General features: G+C 41.6%; 1 protein-coding gene and 1 long non-coding RNA gene across 3 annotated transcripts in view; one reads left to right on the forward strand and one right to left on the reverse strand.

Annotated features, from left to right (window-relative positions):
• Positions 1–41: 41 nt before the first annotated feature.
• Positions 42–18,047, reverse strand: LOC139042069 (uncharacterized). The gene is made up of 4 exons (XR_011498289.1): positions 17,909–18,047; positions 727–1,051; positions 314–389; positions 42–178 (listed from the first exon to the last, which is right to left on the reverse strand). It is a non-coding gene; the product is annotated as an uncharacterized lncRNA (long non-coding RNA).
• Positions 17,489–18,364, forward strand: part of COLGALT2 (collagen beta(1-O)galactosyltransferase 2) — a 103,111-nt gene continuing 102,235 nt past the window's right edge. The window contains exon 1 of one of the 2 annotated variants that reach the window (XM_044757666.2): positions 17,489–18,142. In XM_044757666.2, coding sequence (XP_044613601.1) covers positions 17,880–18,142 — 263 coding nt within the window. In that variant the 5' untranslated portion in view covers positions 17,489–17,879. The remainder of the gene's footprint in view (positions 18,143–18,364) is intronic. The other variant, XM_070497760.1, reaches the window with a different exon arrangement.

An 18,364-nucleotide genomic window follows, 5' to 3' on the forward strand; every position in this document is an offset into this window, starting at 1 on the left:
CGCACTGTAGTTTCGCTCACTGTTTATTCAAATCTGGGCAGATACTAGCATGAAGGAGGTTCGAAAGTACTCCGAGCCCAGAAGCCCTTAACTCTCCTTCACATCAGTGCTGTTTGCAGTTCTGTTGAGAAAGAGGGGATACTTAAAGCCTCTTTGCCTTCAGCATTGGGTCCAATCCCTGGGAACAGGAAAAGCCTCATTCAGTGCCATGTCATATAAGTTTAAAGTGTGCAATTGGATGAGATCCTTATAAAAGAAAGTAGAAAGAAGAAAGACCAGACGGCCAAGAACCATATTTTCAAGGTGGACTCACCTTTCAGGATTTGAGGAGCAAGGCATGAGTTGTTGAATGAGTGGTCAGAAAAGCAGGATGCAAACCAGCATGTGACCTGGAAGCCAAGGATGGGGTGGTTCAGACAGGCAGAGTAGGGCTTTTGAAGCATTTTTGGATTTGCTATACGTGAAATGGCGAGACACTGGAAGTTCCTGTTACGTTTTAATAGTATGCCTCTGACTGTGTTGAGAATAGACCTTAGTGGGCAAGGGCAGAAGCAAGGACTGGTTAGGAGGCAATTGCGTTAAGGAAGGCAAGGTAATGACTCAAGTTTCAAAGTCCCAGGCAGGGATAGAACTTCTGCTTCCAAATACCACAGACTAAGGCTCTACTAGACAATCTCCCAGCAGAAAACATCTGTAAAACTTGGAGATAATACAAACAGCAATTACCTGAATATATGAGAATGCTAACAGAGGCAGGCTGACTCTGGTAGGAAGGGCAAGCTTGCTTGGAGAAGGACAGATGAGGAACTGTACAAGTAAGTTCCCCTTTCCTTGGCGTTTCGCATGAGGCTTAGTGTGGTCCAGGAGGAAGGCTCAGCAGAAGCAGGAGCACAGCTAAAAAACATCTCAGTTTTTCTTATCTGGGGAAACCAGGAAAGCGAATCCAGGAAACTTTGAATGCTGAAGAGAATGGGAAATGCCAGAAGGGAATGAGCCAGAGAGGCGATCCCCAAACACTGTCTGCTCATATCTCTGAGGGGTCTTGAACCACCTGAAACAGAATCACAGCAGTTTGGTTAAAAACAAAAGATCTGAGACTAGAGCTGTCCCCCAAGAAGCAGAGTTTGCAGTTGAAATCTAGTCCAGAAAATTACCTACTAATACAAAGGAAATAACACTCATCATAGAAAAATAATAGAATCCAGAACCTCCACCACTTATCATTCATAAAGTCCAAGATATGATTCAAAATTACTGATATATGAAAAATCAAGAAAATGTATATTTTCTTGAGTCTGGCCCTGAGATGAATCAGATGTTGAAACTGACATGTGAGGATTTTAAACTAACTGTTTTAACTATCCTCAAGGAAATAAAACAAAACATGTCAGTGAATGAAAATCTCAGGAACCAAAAAGAACATCTCAGCGGAGAAAAAGAAAAAAGAACCAAATGGAAATCCTGAAAATTAAAACTTCAGAAATTAAAAATTTCCCTGGATGAATTTAACAGCCAGATGGAAATTACAGAGAAAAACTTAAAGGAACTTGAAGGTAGAGCAATAGAAATCATCCAAGGTGAACGATAAAGAGAAAAATGAGTTTTAAAAAATGAACAGAGCCTCAGAGACCTGCTACATGATACCAAACAACCCAACAGACATATAAATGGAATACCAGAAGGAGAAAAGAAAGAATGGGGCAGAAAAAAAAAATTGAAGAAATGAAAACCTTCCCCAAATTTGATGAAAGGCAGAAATTTGCAGGTACAAAATGCTAAATGAATACCAAATAAACACAATGAGGTCCATGCTGAAGTCAAACTATTGAAAGAAGGAGAAAAGGCTCAAAAGCATCAAAAGAAACAATACATTACATACAGGAACAAGGGCGTCTATTCTTGATGTGGAATCACACATGAAGATTCATAAATTGCCCTAGAATGTATTGCATTTGAATGGAATAATTAACCTTTGTCCCCCATAAAGCAGTTGCTAAACCTTCAAAGAAGCAAATGGCACTGAGGCTAGTAGCTCCTTGAAGCACTGAACACTGACACTAATTCAAGTAATTGAAAGTATATAAACCTTTCTCTCTCACCTCTAAAGATCCCCATCGGTTTAGATGATATTTACAGAAGCATGAAGACCATTTTGTTCCTAAGATGAGTAGAGAGGAAATTTTATAAATCAGTAAGGAGATCCAATGGAATTAGGTACTATCTGAATAAGCCTCAAACATCTTCAGGGGATGATTTTCAGCTTAAGCTTAAGGAAAAAAGGGGGTTCAGGAATCCCAGAGGGATGCAGAAAGAACCATAAACTGAAAAAGCAACAGGCTAATGCTACCCTTTGGCAAATAGATGAAGTTCTATTGCTTAAAAAAAGCACAATACATTTAAGCATGAATGTTAAATGCTTCTGACTTTTAATGTCATTGTCTATTACAAAGAGCTGAAGAATGAAAATGGAGTGTCTCTTAGCTTCCGTATTAAGCAATGAAAATTTTAAAATAGGGCTTGGTGATTGGGAATGACTAAGAAAGAAAACAAGGGATTTAGGACCACTTAAACAACCCAGTGTTTAAAATAGAATCAAAATGGCCGTTGTGGCAATCCAGAGTGAAATCCATCAGAGAACAGGTTAGAGTTTCAGTTTCTGATAGACTGAAGGATTTCTCCTTTTATAAATGCTTCAATAGTTCACTATCTTAGGGAAACAAAGTGGTTAGGAAAAACGCTAGGTAAGCAACAACAAATAAAATTCCCCCGAGTATGCTGGATTTACTCAAATTCAGTAATGTGACACTTGCTCTACTGATTTCCCATCTTGATATCTGAGCCAGACCATTTTATTCCTACTAAAAAAAAATCTGTGTTGTCTAGGCAGAGACATATTAATTCAGTTAGAGTCTCAAGAGGGAAAACGAACTTTGAATTTTAATGTGAATTTTTAGTGTGTTAAAAGAAAAAAGATACAGCTTTTATGCAGTATTGTATAAGACAGTGTGTCAAGCTAAAACATATAGACTAGCATTCTGGATCAGCTTTTAATTCATTGGTTGTGAGAATGTTCATATATATCTTGTTCCTTTTGTTGTACAGAAAGCATACAATTTCCCATTCTCTGTGTTTCAAGGAGAGTAGGTGAAATGTTTATACTTCTAGTAAAATATTTAGAATGCTGTGGTATTTTACTGTTCATATGCATGAGTATATATGAGACCTCTATCATATAAAAAAGAAAATATATTCTCTCTAGTTTCTCATGAATTTGAGTGCAATCTAAATTCCTCGTTTATAAAATCAGCATATAGTATATTTAATTATTTTAAATATTGCTTACTATTAGAACAAAAAGACAACAAAAATAAGGTACCTAAGATGAGGATGAACAAGCCCTTTATGGAGAACATTATAAATGTTATCGAAGGTCATTAGAGAATTCCTAAATCAATGGACAGACATACTATGCTTCTGGAGAGAAAGATTCGGTATTATAAAGATGGCAGTTTCCCCAAAATTGATCTATAAATTCTAGCAATTCCAATCACAATTCCAACAGAGATTTTCCTATTACCTGATAAGCTAATTCTGAAATGTGGTCATAAAGGGCGAAAAATAACCAAGACTCTTCTGGTGAACAAACTGAGGGAACTTATTATAAGGGGCTGTAATTAATAGTGTGTGATATTGCTACAGGGATACATAAATAAACCAATGGAACCAAATAATCATACAAATATGGACAGAAATGACTTATTGCAGCAGGGAGGGGCTGAGGCAATGAATTTTATACATATATAGTATTTGTATAATATTACAGTATATATTTGTGTATATGTATAAGAATAAATTTGATTCCTAATTACACCATAAACAAAATCAATTCCAGAGAGATTAAAGGCTTAAAGTGAAGTGCAAACACGTAAAAATTTTGGTAGAAAATAAAAAAGAATATTTTATAACCCCAAGATAGAGAAGGATTTTTTAAGCAAGACACCAATCATATGAAACAAGTTTGATAAATTTGACTATATTTCTATTAAGAATTTCTGACACAAAGATAGTGAGGGGGAGAAAAGGCACAGACTTGGAGAAGGCATCTGTAACATATAATTGAAAGAAAAGATCCATATGCAGAACTCCCAAAAGTCGATTAAGAAATAAAACAAACATCCTCTAGGAAAAAAAATAGAAGTACATAGAAAAAAAAGGACATAGCCAGCAAACATGAATTGGCGCTCAACTGCAGTGGTAGAGTGAGAATATGCAAATTGAGACAAGACGATATCATAACGTAACCAAATATACCATAACATAATCAAATGTCTATGTTACTGGTTTATGTATTTACTATACCACACTTTTTATCATTGTGAGATTGGCAACAAAAGCCACGAGTTGGCTGAAAAGAGTGAAGAAAAGATGCACAAATCCTACCATCCAGTGATTCTACTCCCAGGTACATAGCCTAGAGTAGTATTTTTCAAATGGAGGCCTAGGATCCATTAGTTGTTGTGAAATAAACTGAATGAATTTGGGCCAGTTTTTAAATATAAATTATTAAAAATACAATAGAAAATATCAGTGTGCATTGCATGTGGTTAGAATAATTGTTACTAAGTATTGCTTCATGAAAATTTTGTTTCAGTTATATATTTGTACTATACCATGATACCAAATGTGTTTCTAACTGAGGGTAATGGTCAAAAAATTTGTCTCCTGTAGACCAGGAGACATGTACGTGAATATTTATGGAAGTATTGGTTGTAATAGAAAAAAACTGAGATAACCCAAATATCTGTTAACAACAGAATAGATGAATTCATTGTTGTATAATCATAAAAAGTATTACTATGTGAAAACAATGAACCATAGCTTCAATCAACAACTTGGATGCATCTTAAAAATACCTAATGTATAGTCACGTGCCACATAATGGCGTTTGGGTCAGCTATAGACCACATATTCGATGGTGATCCCATAAGATTATAATGGAACTGAAAAATTTCTATCACCTAGTGATGTCGTAGCCATAATAATGTAATAGTGCAACACATTACTCATGTGTTTGTTGGTGACACTGGTGTAAACAAACCTACTGCATTGCCAGTTGTATAAAAGCATCGCACATACAGTTACGTACAGTACCCAATACTTGACAATGATAATAAATGACTATGTTACTGGTTTATGTATTTACTATACTGTACTTTTTATCATTATTTGAGAGTATACTCTCTCAACTTATTTTAAAAAGTTTACTGTAAAACAGTATACCATGTTACACTGGCAGCAGCCTCATACATCTCGTGTTTACCACTTCTCTTATGACATTATTTTCTCATGTCTGATTTAATCTTGTCTTGTTTTGTTCATCATGGCCCCTAAGTGTACAAAATCCACTGCTGATGTTGCCAGTAAGAGGCCACATCAAGTGATTGACCTGGAAAAGAAATTTAAAGTGATTAAATATTATAAAGGTGGAAAATCAGTGAGGGTTACTGCTCACCAGTCACGCATGTCCCTTTCCCCCCAGCTACGGTCTTAAAGAACAGGAAGAAAGTGACAGAAGCTGTTAAAGGGTCTGCTTCATTGAAGGCACGAGACTAACAAAAATTTGAGAAGGGCCTATATCAGATGTGGGGAAATTTCTAATGACCTGGACTGAAGATCAAACATAGAAATGTATCCCTCTCATCACCACGACCATCACGGCCAAAGCACAAAGTTTGTTTGCCATGTTGAAAGAAAAGGCTGGACCTGACTATGATGTTGAATTTACTGCTAGCTCTGCATGGTTTAAATGATTCAAGAATCGTTATTCATCACATAATGTGAAAGTGAGTGGTGAGTCTGTGAGTGCTGATAGGAAAGCAGCTGAAGAATGTTTGGAAACTCTAGATAAGCTGATCATGGAGGAGAATTACTTGCCAGAGCAAACATTCAATATGGATGAAATCTTCTTCTTTTGGAAATGGATGTCTGAAAGGACTTTTATCCATAAGGATCCCAAGTCAATGTCAGGTTTCAAGGCTTTAAGGACAGGATAATAGTCTTGCTTGGGAGCAATCTTGCAAACTACACATTGAAACCCTTTGCAATCTGGCACAGTGAGAACCCCAGGGTCTTCAAGCATATCAATAAGCACACACTGCCAGTGTCCTACAGGAGAAATAAGATGTCATGGATGACCCAGCTCCTCTTCCAAGATGCACTCTTGAATTGCTGTGCTGGTGAAATGAAGAAGTACTGTTTGAAGAATAACATAGCTTTCAAGATTTTGCTTATTGTTGATAATGCTCTCGGACACCCTCCTTTTATTGGTGATCTTCAGCCCATGTCAAAGTGGTGTTTCTCCTTCCAAATACAACCTCTTTGATTCAATCAGTGGGTCAAGGAGTTAGAACATCTTAAGACCTACTACCTGAGGAGGACCTTTGACCAAACTATTGGACTATTGCTACAACTGAGGAAGACACTGAGAACACACTGATGCAATTCTCGAAGGATTACAACATCTCTGACTGCATCAAGAAGCTTTCTTGGGCTTGGGGTGATGTCACCAAGGAGTGTATGAATGGCATCTGGAAGAAGACACTCAAGAGATTTCTCCATGACTTCATAGGATTTGCCAAGAATGAGGAGGTTGCACAAATCAAAGCTGTGGTTCAGATGACAAACAACTTTAACTTGGGTGTGGACAAGGATGATATTGAGGGGCTCCTAGAGGTGGTTCCTGAGGAACTTACAAATGAGGAGTCGTTGGAACTGGAACAGGAACACATATGAAGAAGAGGCAAGAGAAAAGGAAACTGTAGGAGAAGAAAAAGAAGAACCCCCCAAAAAATTCACAGTGAAAGGGCTAGCAGAAGCTTTTGAAGATCTCAACAAGATCCTTAAAAAGTTTGAAAACATGGACCCCAACACCAAAAGGTTTTCATTAATAGAGAAGAATGTTCATGGTGTGTTATCTGCTTACGAGCAAATCTATGATGAAAAAAGGAAACAAACCAAGAAAACCACCATGGATATATTTCTGAAAAGAGTGACATCTCTTCAAGAAGAGCCTCAGGCAGGTCCTTCAGGAGGTATTCCAGAAAAAGGCATTGTTATCGTAGGAGATGACAGCTCTATGCATGTTATTGCTCCTGAAGACCTTCCAGTGAAACAAGAGGTAGAGATGGAAGACAGTGATATTGATGATCCTGAACATATGTAGGCCTAAGCTAATGTGTGTGTTTATGTCTTAGTTTTTGACAAAAAAGTTTTAAATGTAAAAAAAATTAAAAATTTTAAAAATAGAAAAATTTTCATAGAATATGGATATAAAGAAAGAAAATATTTTTGTACAGCCGTACAACGTGTTTTTGTTTTAAGCTAAGTGTTAATACAAAAGAGTCAAAAAGTTAAATAATTTAAAAGTTTATAAAGTAAAAATATTTGCCTTCAGCTAAGGTTAATTTATTACTGAAGAAGAAAAATATCTTTTCATAAATTTAGTGTGGTATAAGTGTACAGTGTTTATGAAGTGTACAGTAGTGTTCAGTAATCTCCTAGCCCCTCACATTCTCTCACCACTCACTCGCTGACTCTCCCAGGGCAACTTACAGCCCTGCAAGCTCCATTCATGGTAAGTGCCCTATACAGCGTACCATTTTTTATCTTTTATATTGTAATTTTATTTCACATTTTCTATATTTAGATATGTTTAGGTACACAACTACTTGCCATTGTGTTATAATCGCCTACACTATTCAGTACAGTAACATGCTGTACAGGTTTGTGGCCTAGGAGCAACAGGCTATACCAGATAGCTTAGGTGTTTAATAAGCCATACCATCCAGGTTTGTGTAAGTATTCTCTATGATGTTCATACAATGACTAAATCACCTAATGACACATTTCTCAGAACATATCCCTGTCATTAGTTGATGCATGACTGTATATTGTTTCCTGTGATAGTGTCTCATAAGTCCCATAGACTTTCTTCATTCTTTATCCTTTTTGCTCCTCTGACTCGATAATTTCAAACGTCTTGTCTTTGAGTTCACTGATTCTTTCTTCTGCTTGGATAAGTCTCCTGTTGAAATTCTCTAGAGAATTCATCAGTTCTGTCATTTTATTCTTCAATTCTAGGATTTCTGGGTTTCTTGTGGGTTTTTTTTTTTTGATGGTTTCTATTTCTTTGCTGAACTTCTTATTTTGTTTGTGCAATGTTTTCCTAATTTTGTTTAGTTGTCTGTCTGGGTGTTCTTGTAGTTTATTGAACTTTCAGAGGATTGTTTTGAATTCTTTGTCAGACAGTTCATAGATCTCCATTTCTTTAGGGTCAGTTATTGGAGCTTTATTAGTTTCCTTTGGTGGTGTCATGTTCATCTGATTCTTTGTGATCCTTGTATCCTTGCATTGGTATCTGTGCATTTGAGTAAGCGGTTTCCTCTTCCAGACTTTATAGGTTTGCTTCAGCAGGGAAAGACCTTCACTAGTCAGCTCACCTTGGGGTCATACATGGGCCAGATGGTAGGATCCACAGGCAGCCAGGGCTTCCAATCAGGATCAGTAGTTGGGTAAGACCACTGTCCATGCTTTGAGGTCAGGGGAGGCGTGCTGCTGGCTGGGCTTCATGGTTGAGAGGGCCTGCTGGCTAGGCTCCTCATACAAGTGGGGCCACTGAGTGGGTTCCCTGGTCAGGTGGAGCCACTAGCTGGGCTCTGCAATCACTTCTGGTTGGGCAGGGTGACAGGCTGTGTCCCCTGGCAGAGCAGTGCCACTCACTGGACTCCACTATTAGGTAGGGTTGCAGGTTGGGCTCCACAATTGCTTCTGGTCTGGTGGGGTCTCAGGTTGTGTTCCCCAACCAGATGGTCCCACTGGCTGTATCCTGCATTTGGATGGAGCTCAGGCAGGGCTTCACAGTCAGATGGGACGTTAGGCTGTGCTCTGTGATCAGGTGGGGCTGTGGGCTGTGCCTGGAAGTTAAGCAGGATCACATCTGGACTTCATGATCAGGTAGGCCATGATCATGGCTGCGCAAGGTCCTGGCTGGGTTCTCTAGTTAACTGGAGCCTCTAGCTGTATTCTACAATTGGGTGGGGCTGGAGACTGTGCTCTGTGGTCAAGCAGGGGTTGCTGTCCAGGCTTTCTGGTTGGGTCGGGCTGCAGATTATGATCCACAATTGGGTGAGGTACTGCCTGGGCTCTCTACCTGGGCAAGGCTGCAAACTGTGTTCAGCAAAAAAGCAGGGTCCTATTCTGGGCTCTACCACGGCTCAAGGTTGTAGGCTGGGCTCAGTGGCTGGGCAGTCTCAAATTTAAAAGTATTTAAGGAGGTTACATCCAGCTTCTCCAGCATTTCAGGACACTTCCCGGGAGGCCCACTAGGGTCTTGCCTCCCGTGGATCACTGGGGGAATTTGTGGTGCTCAACCACTGGGGATCAAATAGAGACCAAAGAAGGAAGTGGGACTTACAACAACCAGTGCTCAGATGTTGGTGGACCATGTTCCTGCTTACAGCGACACTTGAACAGAGATCCCAGTCAGTGGCTCTGCCCATCTGCAGAGCTGTAGGCTGGACTCTGAAGCTGGGTGGTACCATAGACTGGGTTCCAAGGCTACCCAGAGTCACTGTTCAAGCTTCCCTGGTTATGCACGTCCAGAGGCTGTGCTCAACAGTTGGACAGGGCTGCTGGGTTGACTGCCTGCCAGAGTGGGGCTGAAGGATGGGTCCCACTCCTGCCTGGGTTCTATGGCCAGGTCAGGCAGGACTGGAGGCTATGCTCAGCAATCAGGCAGGGCTGTAAATTTGCTTTGCTAATAAGTTCCATGGCCAGTATGGCCTGTTGGCTGGGGACCCAAACCAGGCAGAACTTCTAATTGAGCTCCCTGGCCAGACAAAGCCACCAGCTCAGCTCTGCAGATGGGCAGAGCCACTGACTGGGATCTCTGTTCAAGTGTCGCTGTAAGCAGGAACATGGTCCACCAACATCTGAGCACTGGTTGTTGTAAGTCCCACTTCCTTCTTTGGTCTCTATTTGATCCCCAGTGGTTGAGCACCACAAATTCCCCCAGTGATCCACGGGAGGCAAGACCCTAGTGGGCCTCCCGGGAAGTGTCCTGAAATGCTGGAGAAGCTGGATATTCACCTTGGACTCTCTTTTACCACTGGAGAAACTGTAGACCCAAGGGAACCCTCTTGGTTTGGCACTATGCTGGCCTGGAAGAGGGGGGATATGGTCAAGGTGGATGCTTCAGCCTCACCCCTGGGTTCTCGCATCTTCACAGTGGTGTCTTGTCTATGGTATGGATAGTTGCTAATTGGCCTTCTTGTGAGGGAAACTGAAGTCAAGAATGACCTCTGCTTGCATCTTGATGATGTAACCTCCTTAAATGCTTTTAAATTTGAGACTTGTTTTATGGCCCAGAATATGACTTAATTTGGTAAATGTTCCATGTGCACTTGAAAAGAACATGTATTCTGTTGTTGGGTGGAATGTTACATAATGTCAATTACATCCAGTTGGTTGATGGTTTTGTTGAAACTTTTATGATTTCCTGTATATTTGTTCTATCAATTATTGAGAGAAGAGTATTGAAATCTCTGACTATATTTGTGGATTAGTCTACTTTTGTCTTAATTTTATCCATTTTTGCTTTATGTATTTTGAAGCTCTGTTGTTAGGTGTATACGTATTTAAGATTGTTATGTTCTCTTCATGAATTCATGCATTTATCAGTTTGAAATTAACTATTTTTATCTCTGTAATATTCTTGGTTGCAAAATATGCTTTGTCTGATATTTATAGACCAGTACAACTTTCTTTTGATTAGGGTTAACATGATATATCTTTTCACATCTCTTACTTTTAACATATCGGTGGCTTGATATGTTTTGTGATAGCATATTCAATGAGTCTTGCTTATTTATCCAGTTTGATAATCTCTACCTTTTATTTATTTATTTTTATTTATTTATTTTTCATTTTTGTTTGGTGAGGAAGATTGGACCTGAGCTAACATCCGTTGCCAATCTTCCTCTTTTTGCTGGAGGAAGATTGGCCCTGAGCTACATCTATGGCAATCTTCCTCTATTTTGTATGTGGGATGCTGCTACACCATTGCTTGATGAGTGGTATGTAGGTCTACACCCAGGATACAAACCTGCAAACTCCAGGCTGCTGAAGCAGAGCACACGAACTTAACCATGATGCCAGCGTGCTGGCCCCATCTCTACCTTTTAATTGGTGTGTGTTTAGACTATTAACATTTATTGTGATTATTGATATGATTAAATTTAAATCTATCATCTTGCAATATCTTTTCTATTGTACTGTTTTGTTTCTTTTCCCCTCTTTTCTGCCTTCTTTTTGATTAACTGAATATTTTTTATTATTTCATTTTATTTTGTTTGTTGACTTATGAGTTCTACCTCTTTATTTTGTTATTTTAGTGGTTGCTGTAGGGTTTATAGTATGAATAGTATACAGTATCACAGTCTACCTTCAAGTGATACTATACTACTTCACATATAAGAACTTTCAATAGCATATGTACAGTTTTTCCTCAACCTTTGTGCTATTATTGACATATATATATATATTTTTTTTCCTTTTTCTCCCCAAAGCCCCCCAGTACATAGTTGTACATTCTTCACTGCGGGTCCCTCCAGTTGTGGCATGTGGAACGCTGCCTCAGCGTGGCTTGATGAGCAGTGCCACATCCACGCCCAGGATTCAAACCAATGAAACACTGGGCCGCCAGCAGCGGAGCACGCGAACCCAACCACTCGGCCACGGGGCCAGCCCCGACATATATTTTACTTTTATATGTTATAAATCCCACACTGCATTGTTATTATTTTTGCTTAATCAATTATCTTTAAAGAGACTAAATAAGTAATTTTTAATATAAACTTTTAGATATTGAAACTCAGATATAAAGAAAGTCTAGAATACAACAGGCACAGAATCTGAACTTAAATATTAGAATATTTACCAAATGCTGTTTTAACACAATTAAGTAAAAATAAAAAATTTAAGCAAGATTTATCTAGTATCGGTGATATTCGATCTCACTTCAGAGACTGCATGGAAGAAAAATGTATGAACTAGTACCACTCAGGCTCTGTTTTACGTAATATAATTGGATGATTCCCCACCAGCAGGCCTTGGGTTCCCCAATGGCTAATAGAGTTTTGCAAAGTTTATGTAACCTATTATGAAATCTACTTCTGTACCAAGCTTTGTCTGCAAACTAATTAAATCTGTGCTACATCTCACATTTATGAACTATTGTTTTCATACTTTATACATGCAGTTATGATTAATAAAATACACATTCTGTTAATGTGTATTTTAGGAATCTGCCAAGATCAGGGGAAATTCCATTTTTTTGGCCAGGCCATAATTAATTAACAGATTCTTTTTGTAAATCAAAGGAGAACATCCAGAAAATTAAATGCATCCTGCAATGCTAGGCTCCAGGAACCAGCAACTGTCCATCAATCCCATCTTTCTCAGGAAAAGGGCAGTGTCTAACAGTCCTAGGGCCTACATGCAGGATTGTCCAGGAGTTTCCTTGCACACAGCGGCTGAGGCCAGAGCAGATCATGCTATTGTGTACTTTGGTTGTTACTAAAATACTACTATCATGCACCAGGTCTTCTCTTTTCATTTGTTCAAAAAAGCATCCTCATTCTAAAAAGTATTAGGAACTACTGTTTTGGATAACAAAATGAAGACCTATATGTTTAAAATATTTACAAATTCAAAATTATGGAGCTTAAAAACTGTATATTTGAACCAAAATTCTGCTTTGAGGCTTTAATTACCTGGAACCTGCAACTCCGCCATGATCGCGCCCATTCAGTATCTTTAAACACAGATGAAGGGGCCGGCCCCGTGGCCGAGTGGTTAAGTTTGCGTGCTCCGCTTTGGCAGCCCAGGGTTTGGATCCTGGGTGCGGACATAGCACCGCTCATTAGGCCATGTTGAGGCAGCGTCCCACATGCCACAACTAGAAGGACCCACAACTAAAATATACAACTATGTACTGGGGGGATTTGGGGAGAAAAAAAAGAGAGAAGATTGGCAACAGTTGCTAGCTCAGGTGCCAATCTTTAAAAAAAAAAAAAACATGAAAATTTGAAAGCAATATGTAGGCCAACTATATATCAGAGATTTGGCTCATTTTTTTCAGTTTGTAACCAAATTGTTGACTTTTCTAGAAATGATTATATATAAAACTATATAATTTTCCAGATTTCTCTCTTCCCACTTCCCGTCCTGTCCTCTAGTCATGCTCTACTCATTGTGATTTCTTGTGTGCCATGCTCTTTGATTCTTTTGCCTCTGTAGTTCCATCTACCTGAAATTTCAAACTCTCCCTACTCTTCTGCCCACTGTCCTTTTCCTAATACATGCCACTCATTTTTCAATACTCAGTTCAAAGACATTTCTTTAATGAAGCATTTCCTAACCATCTCCACCCCCTTCCTTATTCTTCTTTTCCACCATAACGCATATACCAATGTACCATATTTATTTGTCCATATGACACAGCTTAATTATCCATGCACTTCCAGCACCTGTGCCTTGTCACAGAGTAGGTAGTGAACAAATGTTGGAATGAATGAATGAATTCAATTTAAGGAAAACATCTAGTCTTTTTTTTCTTCTTCTTCTCCCCAAAGCCCCCAGTACAGAGTTGTATATTCTAGTTATGAGTGCCTCTGGTTATGCTATATGGGACACTGCCTCAGCATGGCATGATGAGCCGTGCCATGTCCGTGCCCGGGATCCAAACTGGCGAAACCCTGGGCCTCTGAAGCAGAGCACACGCACTTAACCATTTGGCCACGGGCTGGCCCCAACATCTAGTCTTTTAAAATGAGATGCAGGAGTATATTTTAAATTTGTATGAATTTGTTTGGAATTGAAAAACATTTTTCTGTTCTAACTGTTATACAGTTCTTGGATGCAGGCCAGAGCATAGACAAAACTTTGGAACTGAGACAGTTTTATTTTAGCTCTTCCCACCTCAGTCATTGCTCTTTCTTTCCTTCCACCTCCCTATATCCGTTCCCTCTCTAGGACCCAGAGTCCTCAAACCAACCTATCAGAAATCCATAGATCTTGCTTTGTCATCAAAGAGTTCCATTCTCCAAATGAGGATGCCATTCAGTTCCTTTCATCAAAGCTTCTCGTAGTGTATCGCAGTTTAGGTACTGAGATTAAGAAATCTGATGTAATTAATTTACGCAAATGTAGAAATTACAGAAGATATTGCTTAATATTCTTCTCTCAAGTATTTTCCTGTTAAAATTGGTATACTTGTCAATTCTAATGAATGTTTACATTGTAGGATTTTAGCCTGGATAAGAAAAGAGAGTAAAACAATCCAGATAGTGAAAAAAAGGTACTTTGGTGCAGAACAAATAAGCCCTGATGATAAGAAACAAGCCCTCAGCCATGAGGTTCTCTCCTCCAGCTCCAGCCCAGCAGGACGAACGGGGCAGGCCACCATCTTCCTCTTTTCCCCGGGGAGAAGGATTCAAATACTCAACACCCAAATGACTGACATGTAGTAATTTCATAAATGTTTGTCGAGTGAAAAATTGAGGCGGGCATTTAAAATTGTTTTTACATAGGAAGAAACTGAAAATTCCTTTTACATAAGAAGAGAGGTCAAGTTGCCAAAACCACACAGAGAATAAGTGACACGGGTGTAACAAAAATTCAGCTCCAAGCTTCCGTTGCTCTTTCTAGCATGTCACAAACAGCTAGAACATGCTAGAACAGCTGCCCCAAAGTTATTTATGTCCTCCTGTTTTTGGCTGCTGGAGCCACAGACACCTTGAGACATTTTCCTGCACGAAGCCCTCTACCCACCTCAGTGGCCCTGACCCCGCCACAGCCAGGCGGAGGATGAGAATCAAAGAGGTTTTGTTGTCCCGGAAGGAAGGCCCCTGAGCTGGAACAGTGTGGGGAGGGGATGTGAGAAACAGTGCTTACTTCCAACATTCACGCAAGAACTCAGGGGGACCGCCTATTGGCAGTGGAGACAAGGAGATGTGTGTGTACAAGCCTGGCTTTCAACCAATTTTCTATGGAAAGAGCATTATAAGTGATGAATATTCTTTAACATAATTGGCTTTTATTTTTAAATTGTTTTTTATGAATTAACTTTTTTATAACATTGATTCTACAAGGAAAGAAAACCATCCAGGATTTGCATCACTGATGTCTAAAGAACTTATGAGACAAATCCATTAGTAAGATGGAAGCTCTCCAAGCTTCTGCCCACCCTCCCCATCCCTAAACCCTCCTCTTTAGAATGCTCTTCTATTGTCACACACTCTGTCATGACCTCAATATCCTCAGTGACTAAATGAGCACTCTAAATTGACTAAAAGTTTTAAATAGGTGTTTTGCAAGTCACATGGCTGGGAAACCTAGGATTTCATCTACAGACCAGGCGGTAAGTATTTTAGGAGAACCTTGCAGAGCTGGTTTCATGCCAATGTCGTTAGACGCCACACAGGGCCCAGTACCAGTGTATTTGTTTTAGGTGCCACTTCATTCTTCAAAAAAACATGGATTCAGATAAGGTGTTAACTTAAGGTAACAGAAGGAAAATAAGAGAAACATGGATTGCTAGCTTGAAACTCCCTCTGTTTGCAGACAGGTGAACAAATGATAAATATTAAACCAAGCTTTGCTGAGAAGTGGGGATCTTAGTCTTGAAAGATGAGTGGGAAATAGGCTAGGAAAGTGAAAGAAAGAGGACAGAACACCATGGAGATGGTCTCTATGAAACCTTTCCATCCCCATGTTCCCTGCCCAAGGGAGTGTGCCCTCGTCTGTGCCTCTGCTGTAGCTGGTATGTACTTCTGTCACGATACCTCTGACAGGTGTTTAATTCTCAGCTTCCCCTACAAGACTGAGAGCCCCTGGAGAGGAAGGACACTTCCTGAAGGAGGATGGAGGAGAAGGAAATGTCTGTAGGCAGTTAGATACAAAAGTATGACAATTAGAGAAGAGGTCAGGGCAGGAGACAGAGATTTGGAGGATGAAATCACCCCAGGAGACCATATGGAGCTAGCAGAGCAGCACACAGTGAAGGGGCTCGCACACCAGTATAATCAGAGGAGACCGAGGAGGAGAGGTTATGTGACAGATTTCGGGAGGTGAGAACTGAAGAGACTTCGCTGAGTCTTCTGGTTCTGAGGTCATCTGTAGCTTTGCCGGAACAGCCTCAGTAAAGAAGGAGGAAACCACACTGCACCGTGGTAGGAGAGACGGGAGGTGAAGAACTGGAGAAAGCAAGCGTAGACCCATCTTTCAAGGAACTTGGCCAAGAGTGGGGATTGCTAGAAAGAGACACGGGATTAAAACAATTCTTTTAAGGATAGGAGAGGATTAAAAGAGTTTTCAGCTTCAGGGAAAAGAGCTGATAGAGACCAGTTGAAGATTTGGCAGAGAGCAGACATAAACAATGGAGAAAAGTCATGGAGTAGAAGGGAGAGGATGGAATCAAGCCTCTGTCATGAATAGGCAGCTGCAAGTAAGGAGCAGGTTAGTAGGGATATTAGAGACGGGAGTGTTGAGGGAATTCAGTAAAGGAGGTGAATTTTTCTGAGGCAAAGAGGAGGTCAAAGGAGAGCGACGAAGCCTTCTAATAGTTGCAGAGAAGGATGAAGACAGCCAGTAAAAAGACTCTGGGATAGGGCTGAGGGCAAGCTGGGGTTGGAGTCATGAAGGTATAGGGGTACGAATCCATCCTGCACATAGATAGACCAAAGCCTACACAATCCCATAAAGAAGGAATTCCAGAGTTCACGACTAGTTTTCCTGTTTCATGTTCAAGTGCAAACATCCTCTGGCAAGGTATCCCAGCAATTTCATTTTACTTGCTAACTGTGTTGTCCTTTACCCCTTCTTCTCTTCTTCCTTATATCTCTTCTCCTCCAAGTGTATGGATTTTCTCTGTTAGTGTGGGTCATTGAGGAATAAGAGAGCCACATAAGCGAATCTCCTCGTTCACACGCCATGTGTCAGGAAGCTCAGGACCCTGAGTTAGCAGCCGAGTGGATCTTCAGAACAATGTCCCACAAGAGGCTTTCCTTTCATTTCCGGGGTTCGCCGATTTGTCTCTAAATTCTCCAAGTCTTTAAACTCGATGTTATTCGGGGTGTACTCAGTCAAGAATGAATCTCAAGACAAATTGACTGCATAAGGAAATGCAAACATTCTGCCTTTGTGGAAGTTAAAAAGTTGTTTATCATAGTAATGAATAGTTGAGTGACTTTCCATTTAGAAGTCTACCCACTTAATCAATAGGTGCATTATGAAAAACTGGATACATTGCATCACTGTGAAGGACTTTAGATTGTGGTTTGCAAAAGCAGAATAAATTTTCTTGGAGTTGTACCGTATGTACACACACACACACACACACACACACACACGCCCATTGGCAGACACGGCCACACCTCACAGCGCTGGGGGAAGCCACAGACCTCAGCTGTACAAGCTGAGCCTGGACTGGAGGAACTTTCCGCAAGACAAACAGCCCCACAGACACCGTCTGCGAGCCTGAGCCCCAGGCGAGCGCTGGCAGCCGCAGGTACGCGGAGCTCCCCGGTCAGAGGCTGGGCGGCGCGGCGGCGGCGGGAGGGTCCCGGGCTGCAGAGGTCGGTGCCAGTGTGCACGCCAGCCGGCCGGACCAGCCGCATCCTTGTCCGCCCCTCGCTCGCAGCCCGCCTCGCTCCCCGGAGCCGCCGCCGCCCCTCCCCGCCGGCCTCGGGCGCCCTCCAGCCGCCCGGCTCGCGCTCGCGGCAGGTCCTCCCGCCGCCCGCCCGCCCGCCACAGCCTTGAACATGGCTGCGCGCCCCGCCGCCACCCTCGCCTGGTCGCTGCTGCTCCTCTCCTCGGCTCTGCTCCACGGCGGCTGCCGGGCGCGCTTTGCCGCCGAGCCGGATTCGCAGGACGATGAAGAGGAGGCGGTGGTTTTCCCGGAGTCGCCCGTGCAGAGACCCACGGTGCTCGTGGCCGTCCTGGCCCGCAACGCTGCGCACACGCTGCCTCACTTCCTCGGCTGCCTGGAGCGGCTGGACTACCCCAAGAGCAGGATGGCCATCTGGTGAGCGGCGGGGCTGGAGCGGGGCGGCCTGCCGAGCGCCCCCAGCGCGGCGTGCTCAGCCGTCGTCGCCCGCGCGGGGCCGGGGCTGGCACCGCACTCGGCCGGCGGGCACTGGGCACCGCGCCCCGAGCGCCCGAAGCCGCCGCTGCTGGGCCAGGGGACCGCTTGGGGAACGTGATGCGCACACTCCTCGCTGCTGCGCGTGTTCTGGGTGCATCAGGC

The sequence above is a fragment of the Equus asinus genome, chromosome 25 (assembly GCF_041296235.1).
Source record: "Equus asinus isolate D_3611 breed Donkey chromosome 25, EquAss-T2T_v2, whole genome shotgun sequence".
Lineage (NCBI taxonomy): Eukaryota > Metazoa > Chordata > Mammalia > Perissodactyla > Equidae > Equus > Equus asinus.